Source organism: Phaethon lepturus, unplaced genomic scaffold (genome assembly GCF_000687285.1).
Source record: "Phaethon lepturus isolate BGI_N335 unplaced genomic scaffold, ASM68728v1 scaffold2705, whole genome shotgun sequence".
NCBI lineage: Eukaryota > Metazoa > Chordata > Aves > Phaethontiformes > Phaethontidae > Phaethon > Phaethon lepturus.
In genome coordinates, this window is record NW_010538173.1 from 24755 (window position 1) to 35940 (window position 11186).

General features: G+C 42.7%; 1 protein-coding gene across 1 annotated transcript in view; it reads left to right on the plus strand.

Annotated features, from left to right (window-relative positions):
* Positions 1–9606, plus strand: part of SH3BGRL (SH3 domain binding glutamate-rich protein like) — a 10249-nt gene extending 643 nt beyond the window's left edge. The window contains exons 3-5 of the mRNA XM_010286689.1: positions 417–602; positions 4006–4086; positions 8303–9606. Coding sequence (XP_010284991.1) covers positions 417–602; positions 4006–4086; positions 8303–8335 — 300 coding nt within the window. The 3' untranslated portion in view covers positions 8336–9606. The remainder of the gene's footprint in view (positions 1–416; positions 603–4005; positions 4087–8302) is intronic.
* The last annotated feature ends 1580 nt before the right edge of the window (positions 9607–11186 follow it).

The window sequence follows — 11186 nt, forward strand, 5'->3', positions numbered from 1 at the left end:
CTGTGCAGCCAGCCCCCCAAGACTTCTGCTTGAGACGAGCAGGACTGGGGGCGTGAGGTTGCGGCTCTCCAGAGACCATATCTGCCGCCGCTGAAACCCAGAGTGGAGCAGAAGAGGGTTTGGGTTGGTTTTTTTTGAACAAAGAACCCTTTAGGTTCACAGGTCTCGCATGTATATAGGGACAGTGAATTTAGACTTCAGCCTGTTGAGTTATATAGGAGCCAAGTCAAGGCTCAGATCTGACTCTTTAGAAGATACTTTTTTATTTTAAGAATTTTCTTACTGCCTCCATTTTCAATCTGTTTTGCACCCCCTTGTTTCTGCATTGAACCCTGGAATTGCATAATCGGCAGCAGAAAAAAATGGTTTGACTGATTTTATTTGCTTTCTCTCCCCTCCCTTCTCTTTTGTGACAGATTAAAAAGCAGCAACAAGATGTGTTAGGTTTCTTGGAAGCCAATAAAATTGAATTTGAGGAAAAAGATATCGCCGCCAATGAGGAGAATCGGAAATGGATGCGAGAGAACGTCCCTGAAGACAGCCGGCCAGCAAGTGGGAACCCCTTGCCGCCCCGGCTCTTCAACGACAGCCGGTACCTCGGGGTAAGGAGTGGCTCCAGGCCTCCATCTCTCCTTGTCCCAGTCCTCTTACTCGCTGCTGTAGTCTGTGTTTTTGCTGTTGTGATCGGCAAGGAAGGACCTGGCCAGCTGTACGTTCAAGTGTGCAAACTGTGAAGGGCATGGGAGGTGTTAGACATTTACCTCTCCTCTTGGGCTTTTAATAATAATAGATTCTTGAATATTCCAGTTCTGCCATAGAGTAGGGATTAAAATTTGACCTCCTGATTCGCAGATCATTGTGTTACTTGCTGGAATGAGTCTACCACCATCTTGCAGTGTGTATATATTTCTTTTTTTCCCCGTGGTTTTTTTTTTTTTCCCACTCTTACGGCTCTGAAAGTTTACAGGGTTTTTTAATTCTCATGTTCACCATGATTGTGAACTAACACAGAAGTCTGGCCCTGTTGCATCACTCATGTTCTATAGCAAATTCAGAGATCTGTTCTGTCTACGTGGGGTTTGCCAATATGTATGGATCCCAGATTGCTCTGTAGTCTGTTCATCTTCCAAAATAAGTGCTCATATACGGTGATGTCTGCCATGACCAGAAATCAGTTTTCTGATCCTTCTTGGGATTCAGTTTTTGTGTACTGCTTGCAAAATGAAGGCGGTTGCAGGCCACTTACTCCAATGCCAGATTAAAACCCATGTTGCGAACACAATTCCTACTTGTAATTATTTTAATGTTTGATCAAAAGTAAGTTGCCCTGCAGCACTTCTACTCAGCAGGCCATGCTTGAATGTTTATTAGATTAACTGTTAATTTTATTTTTAAAACTTAGTATCTTCTGAAAAGAGCTCACAGTATGCATTCCTCTGGTGCCGTGTGTTGGTTTCTAAGTTGTTTTGCAGTCTGGTCCTGACCTGCAAAATCTCTTAAGTCAGAACCTGTCAGTTCTGGACCTTTGTAAGGAGGTTCTGTGGCTACTGAAAAAGATTAAGAGATTAAGTGTTCAAGAAACGTGTGGATGTGGTGCTTCAGGACATGGTTTAGGGGACATGGTGGCGCTGGATTAATGGTTGGACTTGATGATCTTGAAGGTCCTTTCCAACAGTGTTTCTGTGATTCTGTGATTATTCTCAATGTGCCATGATTTTTTTCTTGCTTGTAATAAAAGCAGAACTTGAAACAGTATCCACAATGAGCTAATGTACCACTTTGGCTCTCAAAATCTTACTGATTGTGGTTGTGACATGCAAAAAGGTTGGTTTGGAGTGACAAATGTAATGATCCATAGTGGTTTGAAGCTGAGGGCTGAGAGGGGCTAGTCACACAGAGTAGAAAATCTCTGTTCAGTTATGTCTCTTTAAAACCAACCAAACAAAAAAAAGGCCAATATTTCCGTATCAGTAGGAAGTCCAGTTGCAACAGTGTCACCTTTCTCCCTTGGTGTACCAGAGCTTTAGGGATGCCAGCAGATCACTGTGCAGTTGTCCTTTCTCAGTGAAGTGTTGCCAGATTTCTGCTGCATTGCTGCAGCTGTGCAGCAGAACAGGACTTTACTACGCAGTGGTGTGGGACAGGAAGACAAAAAGCTGTATGCACCTAGATCTGGATGTTTGCTTATCAGAGATGCTTCTAATGTATCCCCATCTGCACCCCATGACAGTTCTGTGTATGGTAATTTGGGGGAGAGGGGTATAGATGCTTCAGACCAGATCTTGCTATGCATTTCTTTCATCCCCAAAATTTTGGTTGGTGTCCCTTTGAATTTTTGAAGTTGGGTCAATTTATGCAGCTGGATTGAAGTTACTACAGTTTAGCTTTCAGGAAGGTAAAAGTTAATTCTATGCCCACACTCTTGAACCTCTTTATGCCTTTATCTGATCCATCTCAGGCATGAACTTCCCTGTTTGTTTCATCTGATGCAACATAACTGGCAGAGGAATGAGCAAATCGACTTCTATTGGCCTGTGCACAGCAGAAGGGCTGTAACTGTAGATGCTGTGCAAGCTGGCATGAACCCTGCTTCTCAGTTGCAGGCATTCCTTTCCTGGTAGACGCTACGAAGCAGGCTGCCGGACTATGCGCTGGCAAGATAAACAACCCCTTTGTTATCAAGCAGCCCCAGTACTGTCAACAGAAGGGCTTCAGGGAGGATTTAACATAATCATACACATTTTTATCAAACTAGCACCCGAATGCTACATGTACAATAACTTGACATCCTTGATCTCTAGGCTGTTTGAATCCTCTGTTCCCTGTACTTTATTCCAGCTGCAACAGCCTTTTCTGAGAGCTGCCCCTGCTCTGAACACAGTGCTGCGTTCAAACAGTGTTTGCTATTTCTTAGGCTTTTGACCAGACTGACAGGCATGCAAAGCAGCGTGCCCTTAGTGGCAGCTCTCTCCCTGACTTCAGCTCGAGACTGAGCCTGCTCTCAGCTACTGCCTTGCCTTGGGTTTCTCAGCCAGGATTCCTCCATCAAAACATTCCCCAGTAAAGCTGGATGAAGCTAGTATTGTTCCTTCAGTTAAAAAGGGAGAGAAGGAAAGTCATAGTACAGATATGTGCTGAGTTTGGAAATCAGAGTGAGGGAAGTATGTGGTAACTCAGACAACGGTGGACTTGCACAAACCTGGGTTCGTTTGGTCGGTGTTTGGCAACTGCTGTTGCTGAGCCACGCTGTGGACTTTTTGCTTGCTCTTGGCTAACTTAGGAGACAGCTAAGCTGTGTTGTATACTCTGTACAAGCACTGCATTCTTCCTCAAATATAAAAAAGGGCAGAGAAGGAAGCATTGGTATTTCTTTTATTATTTCATTGGTTTTACCTTAATTTTCCCGGGAAGTGGCTGGGTGCATGTTTAGAGCAACTGTAGTGCGCTATGAGTACAATGAACAGTGCCACCTGATTTCCTTCGTTTGTGTAGACTAATCATTAATGGGAGGCATGATGGGAAAGGATGTACTCTCAGTTTACAGGTTTAAATTTAACTTCTAACAGGTTTAAGAGTTAATGTCCATGGTTGCACAGTTACCATTACTAATCAGTAATTAGCAATGACATCTGGGGACATCAGTTTCTGATGAGAAGGTACGGGCTCAGCCCGCTCTTGCAGGAGGGATATCCGTGCCAAAGCAGTGACAACAACTACCTTGCCATCGAGGCTGTCCCTCGGGGAAGGGCGGAATCACCTCCCAGCAGCATCTTGTTGCTACAGATACTGAAAGTCCCAGCTTGTCACTTTTCAGACAGTACAGGTTCTGTGGTATCAGTGCTGATGATAAATACCCGAGGTGATGCTCTGAATTTTGCATTCGGCCACAGGAAGCAGTTTGCTCGGTGCGGGTTGGGTAACACACCAAACCGAGCTGCGATTATTTCTGACAAATCATACTTCTGTTTTTTGTTTCCACTCCCCTCCCTGACTCCCACGGTGAAGGACTACGAAGCTTTCTTTGAAGCTCGAGAGAACAATGCGGTATACGCGTTTTTAGGCTTGACTGCGCCACCTGGTTCAAAGGTAGGTGTGTACATTTCTCACAGTAAACCACAACCTGCATTTTACACCTTGTTCTTCTCTGCTCATAGTAGGATCTTTTACATGTCCTGTGGTTGCCCCAATAAATCTACCTGCTGGTCTGATATTCAGTCCCCAGAAACTAACTTTCAAGCTTCAACACCACAGCAACACACTGTTGTTACGTGCCGGTTTGTTTGGAGGATGCTGTGTTCCCTGGAGGCATCTTCCTCCCTCTCCTTCCTTCTACCAGAAAAACTCAGTTTTTCATTACAGATGCTTTTTTGGTATCCTCACTGCAGAGCCACCCTGTTCTTTTTTAAGTTAATGGAAGAGCTTTTGTTGCTTTGGAAAGAAGAGCTGGGTCAAGTTCTTCACTAGCAAGAATTGTCTGTTACCGTTGTTGTTGGGTTTTTTTTATTGTACACTCTGGAAACAAGTTAATATTTGCACTGAAGAATGCACAAGAAATCTAGATGAAAAAAATTATCACAAAACCAAAGAATTATTTCAGTTCAGTGAAAAAACTTAATTCATGTGAAGTTTTGATGAGATCTTTGTACTAGAAAATACCTTGAAACCAGAGTCACTGTTTCTGAAATAATGCTGTCTTGCTTCAGAGTAATTTTTTCATCCAGCTCATTATCTAAAGCCTTGTTTTCCTTTGCCAATTAGAAACCGGGTTGCCGCTTTGCGGATGCAATGGGCTGGAATTCTCCTTTTGATTTTGATAGGATAGGACAAGCCTGCTTTATACGTTTCACTTGACAGCAGCAGGATCCTCCAGGTCACTTCCAGCTTTCTTGTTCCAATGAATAAACGTGCCATTTCCTTTCAACTTTATTCATCTAAGAGTTGAAGGTCATGCTGTGCACATTACTAAGAGATCTAATTTTAAAGGTGGATGATGATCCATCAGTATTAAGCATCACAAGTTGTAGGTCGGATTGAAACAGTTTTGGGAGCCAAACTAATTTCTAGCAGTAGCTCCACTGATGTGAATGGCGTAGCGAGGAAAAACTCTGCCTCGTGCAGAGAATTGCAGAGAGCAAAACCTGTGATACATGCCCCAACATCACGCATCACCGGCATCAGGAGGCCAGCTGCACGCAGTGCAATGGTGATGTAAAGCTTAAGTTTCTTGGAACATCTGCACAGCACTGCACAAAAGAGTATGCAGGATGGAGCCCAGGGGGGAGAAAGCAGCCCTGAACCCACAGGATGCAGGGAGGCCCGTGCGTTTCCCCTCCCAGCCGAGGTCTGGGAAGCGCAGCGGTACTGGAGAGCAGTTGCTGCCGTAATGAATCAGGTCATCTGTCTCTGTAACGTTCATGAACATCGCTGCTTGCTTAACCTGCCAGAAGCAGTCTGCATGGCTATTAGTCGCTCCGCTTCTGTCCTAAGGGGTGGCTTTTAAGGAAAAAAGGTGAGTTTTAAAAGGGAGAAACCTAAAGCATTTGTTTTCTGCTGAATTTTCATATTGCTTGCTACAGCATGGGGAGGTGTGTTTGAGCTGATGAAGATAACCTTTGTGTAAGTGACCTTGTACCCAGCACATTCTGCTGCTGGTCTGACTTTTGGTATCCGTCCCACAATTACATGATGTCAAATCATGCTGATTGCCTGCTGCTGAGGAGGAGAACCTGATTTGTAGGTGCCGAAATTGGCATTTACAGCATAGCTGCCTGCAGCTTGGATATGATATCGTAGTTAATGACATTGCATCTGCATTTGTTGCTCCGTAAAATGGAAGGAGTCTGGGATCAACCTGTGTGCTATTGCAAGAGAGGACCTTGACAGCAAACCTCCTTTAAATGTCATCATGAGAGATTTGGAAAGTTGTTTGCCTCTGAACGTACAGTTCCAATATTAATGCTAAACAAAAAGGACTCAGAAGTGAGCATGGGAAATGCAAATAACTATTTACTGAGCCCTGGGGCTTTGGTTTGTGCTTTGGCCACCGAGACTACAAATGGACCTACAAACCTTGGCAAAGACTGGCATTCAATTTATCCTAAGTACTCCCACTTCAAGCAATACGGGTTTTAAAGGAAGAGTATTTGGTGAGTTAAAGGCTGTGATTAATTAGTTAAGGACTGAGAGGTTGCTCAATGAAGGGCCTCAAAAGAGAAAGAAGGAAAAGTATGAAAGAGGAATAGTGTCAAATCTGAAAAGCTGAGTCTTTCCCAGGTAACTTGCAGGACCACGCCCAAGGAAATGGAGTTTTGTCTTGAAGACAAATAGGTTAGTATGTTCTCTGAGTTACCTGTACCCACTTTCCTGGGGATGAGGGAAATACCAGGAGTCCTCTCCAGCTTACCACTGGCTGTTTTGAAGAGAAGTACTTTGTCCTCCATTTTCGGGGCGAGGGGGGAAGAAAAAAGCTAGATGTCACGTCTGTAGTGCCCACGACTGGTTAATGGAATTGTTACAAATCCAAGGGAACCATCTTCTCTTTGTTGCCATTCAAAGAACCACTCTTCTTTTAGAGAATATCAAACATCCTTGGTTTTTTCCAGGCTTTGTGGTTCTTTTTAATCTTTCCTTCATTTTTCACCTGCCTTTTCTGCCATGAACCGATGGGATGCCCTTGCACAAGCATCGTGGCTGCACGGTGACGTCCCGGCTCCACTCTTTGACCCGCAACGAGCAGCCAGAGGAGCAGAGCGCAGCGCGGGAGCACGGCAGACCTAAGCCACCAGTCCAAGCAAGGCTGTTCCCACGCCCCTGAGTTAAAAGGCAGCACGATGCGACGCGCTTGGGCAGATAGCCAGGAAAACCAGAGTGATCCACCACGTCTGAGATAATGGAGATATGCGTGGTACTTCCTGCCCTGCGGGCTGGGGTCACCCACTGTGTCCCCTCTCTTACAAGTCTTACAGGCTTCTTGGAAATTCCTTTCCCAGTCCTTTCTCCCTTTGTTTTTTATTTGTTTAGCAGACTGGCTCATGTTAACAATGATATTGTTGAGTCTCTTATCTTCAGTATTTCTATGCAGTCACTGAAGCAAACAACTCTGTTACATAAAAGTTGAGTTTAGCAGAACTTTTTCCTTTAAAATAAACCACGCTGTCCACCCTGAAGTGCTGCAGTGAGAGCACTGTGACCATTCATCTTTTTGTAGGCCATGTTGCTGCTAACAGGTAATTAAATTAATCTTCAGTCAAAAGTACTTGTAGAAACCATCTTCAGAAAAAAATTCCTTTTGCATTTTTTCTATTGTCATTCCGTTCCCATTTGTGACAACCTTACAAAGGCTGAAAGAAGACTGAAAAATGCAGGCTATTCTTTTTTTTTTTTTTTTTTTTTTAATGTTCCTTCTGAAATATACTGAGAATTGTTAGAGGTTAGCTGGAATGTCTGCTAAACTGCTTCAGCTGTTCCTTCATCTCAGAAGCTTCACAGGAATGTTTCCCTGTGGCCGAAGGTCCCTCGAAGAGTTGTGGGCTGGGAGCCCTGGCCGTGGAGAGCCGGTGGCAGGCAGGAGCGCTTCCCAAGGAGCACGTCCCTGCTGGCTCTGCTCCCCGGCAGCGGGGAGCCGGGATGACTCGGCAGTGCCAGTGCCAGGACGGACCTGCTGCCAGCCGCGGGACGGAGCTCATGTGTGGGTCTTCCGCTGGAGCAGCTCCGAGCTGTGCCTGACTAAGGGCTCGCAGGCTGCTCCCATCACCCTTCTAGAAGGCAAAAGCTAAATGCTGGCTTTTGGTTGTTTAGTAGGGTTTAGTTCAGAAAGTAAATTGCGCCTATGCCGAGACCTCTTTTTTTTTTTTTTTTTTTTTTCTTTTTTTGGTAATGTGGAGACGTTTGTTAGTTAAGAATTCCTTTTCTATTTAACCATAGTTCTTCAAATAATCTTTGGTGCCTGAATAGTTCTTGTGTCCTAATATGAAATGAGGGATTACTCGTTATATCTGATTTTCTTTTGTTTTGAACTTTTATGGTCAAAACTGGCCGTGGGCACAGGTTGGAATATTCCCTGCAGGTCCTACTTGAGCTAGCTCCGAATTGGAGTTAAAGCCAGCACCGTGTGGGACTTGTTTTGTAATGTCATCGTAGGCAGTGGGGACTCTTTCCTTGAGTTGGGTTCAGTGCTGCTCACTTCTTAATGAGGTATCGCTGCAGTTTTTGTTATGTCGTATGTTGCTGCCTAACACAGGTATGTGGAAGTTGTGGCCTTTCATAAAGTACTAATATGTGTAATTCTGTTCTCCTGTTTCAGGAAGCTGAAGCGCTGGCAAAGCAGCAAGCATGAATTTCAACCGCCTTAAATGTTCTGTAAAGGGAATTTCCACAGCTTTTTATAAAATAGTACAATTGTCTCTGCTTCAAGAAATGTAGATGTGATTTCTAACGTTCGATTGGTGCTTGCAGCATTCACCGTACATAATACAGATTTGAACACAAGATGAAAATGTGAACATAAAGGTAGAGAGCATGGAGTGTATTATTACAAAGTTGGCAGCGTAGGAAACTAAAGCAATTAGACATGAATGATTTTCACGTAGTTTAAACTGTCGTGGCAATTCGTCCATTTTGTGTAAACTTCAAGAAACTATTTTAGTATTAATAATACAGATGGGGTCATACCTAGAGCTCCAACTATTTAAAATATGGAAAACAAGCAACAGCATCTAAAACCTTGTCAGATACTAACTGCAGTGCCTGAGTCGCCTCAAAAATGTTACTGAATTACACAGTAATTTTTCAGTGTCTTTTCTGGTTTCAGATGAAATTGTAGGTGGTATTGTGTAGTATAGCCATTGTAGTCACTTTTGAAAGTTACGTTTCTTCTTTTGTAGAATGGATATTTAAGATTTGTATTGTAACGCATTGTACAGATGATGGAAAAAAAATAATGCCATGTATTTCTCATTTAAGTGATCCGTGTGGGCTCTTTTGACAAAGAAAAAGGGATTTGGGGCAATGAACAGCCTTTCCATTGGCAAGTTCATCACACAGCTGCCTAAGCATGACTTGATTACATGTCTGCGTGCAAGATTCAGTGCACCTCAGTGAAGTATGCGCGAATTCCCAGGCAATGTTGCAAATAAGCCAAAATGGCCAGAAATGGCATTTCCTTACCTGTGTAAGGGTGAAAGCCTTTAGTGTATTTCTCTACAAAAATACCAGTTCACACTGCTTATAGCATTAGGCATCTCATTGCATGTTCAAGTAGTCGTTAGATTCATACAGTATTTTTTCAAATGAGGAGATAAATGTTCAAATAGCAAGAACTATTGTAATTAAGCAAGACTTTTTTTTTTTTGAGGTTTAAAAACTTTTTTTCCCATTGTTACTGCCGTATCATGAAGCTATTAGAGGAACTGCGAATCTGTTAAAGTGTCTTGTATCACTGAATTTACCATGTGCAATATTAACCTGTCTGTTTTTGCAGTGCTCATGAGATAGTCTGTATTTCTTGGCCATATTCTGCAAAAATACAAAGAATCACAAGTGCCCTGAAGGATAAGAAACAGGTTTAAAAAGTGTGGGGGTAATTTAAAATGCTTTTTGCACCATGTAATGTACTTATTCCCCCGAAAGCATCAAAAGACAGCAAGAAAGATAATTAGGCCTTGCTGTAGTTAGAGGATCATTCTAATAGCTCTGCACGCACACGTTTTGATATTCTTTGCTTTATGGAGCCAGAGGAGCAGGTTGTACAGACCAGCAAAAGGCTGCAGCTTATCATCACCGTGCGGTTATTTTACACTGATGCTGTAAAATGGGTGCAGTGCTTGTTAAATACGTTCTGAAAGGGCTTACAGTTCATAGTTTGGAAGTCTGAAATCAGGAGCAGGGTAAAAGTAAAAACTTAGGTTTACAAAGATGCTTTAAAGTGCAGTAATTAAATACTTCCCTCCCCAACATTTCTTTGGGGCTTTTGTTCTGTTCACTGCAACCGGTGATTTTGTCAACATCCCTGAAAAGAGAAGTGCAGCTACTTGCTTTGGTTGGAGAGGAGCTCTGCTTCTAGAGAGCTCGTGATGAAACTTCCACAGACGTCCAGGCGAGCAGGATCTAGCATGGAGCCAAGTTAACTAGTTAAGATTATATTTAATTCGGGTTTTATCTTTTCTGATTTGGGAGCCTTGGGAGTCAGTTTGAAGCTTGTCCTTACAAAAGCAAGCGCAGTATCAAAAAGGCGTAGGGGTAGATTAATGTTGCCTCACCTTCAAGATTAACACACGCATTTGTGCTTTTTCATGCTTTATCAGTAATTACTGAAATTTTGTGAAATTTAAGATCTTTTGGGTATGGAAGTTAGGTTACATTTTAAATCCAGTGTCCGATTTTTGTTCACTACGATTTCATCTTTCTGAACCGAGGTGATTTTTCTTTCTTAATGCTGGCATAATCTTTCTCTATGTCTAAACTAGTGGTCAAGTTTTTGAGAAAGTATGTAAGAATACCAAGGGAAGTCTTGTGAAGAAAGTGGAACTTGACACACAAGTCACTATACTTGTGCCAATTTGCTGTGTTTCCTGTGTAAGGAAAGTATGCTTTAAGTTTTGTGAATTACAGTCATTATTTTGGAGAAGCTGTAATTGAAAGTCGCTGCCAAATTCTGTCAGTTCAGTGACCCAAAACCTTCCGAAATGAGGTCAATCTTGGTTTCTGATGGTCAAGAAAATTGCCAAGTTTAAGAAAGCAAAGTCATGTCCCTCATCTCGTCCCCCGCCCTTGCCATATGGTAGCATTCAAACGGTATCAGCATTCCTAAGAAAGCTCTGTTGAGACAGACTGAATTATTTCTTTGTCCAGGGAACAAGGCACCAACACAAACTGAAAAATACCGAAAATAGCTCTTTGTTGTGGGACTGTGTGTAAAACTTGCATTCATTTTGATGCAGATCTCTTGCGTGAACTTAGGAGTGCCAGGAATGTGTTGCCTATATGCTATTTTTCTGTTTTCCCACACTTGTGTTGGGTTGATGATGGGTGCAAGAAAGGAATTTGTTCATTTGTTTATTTTTTTTTCCTATGTAGAAGGCAGGCATTGAGGACTTAACATGTATATTAACCATTCCTGTATTATTCCAATAAAATTGTTCTAGAATGCTTTCTCACACGATTGACTTGTTTGCATGTTTTGTTCACAG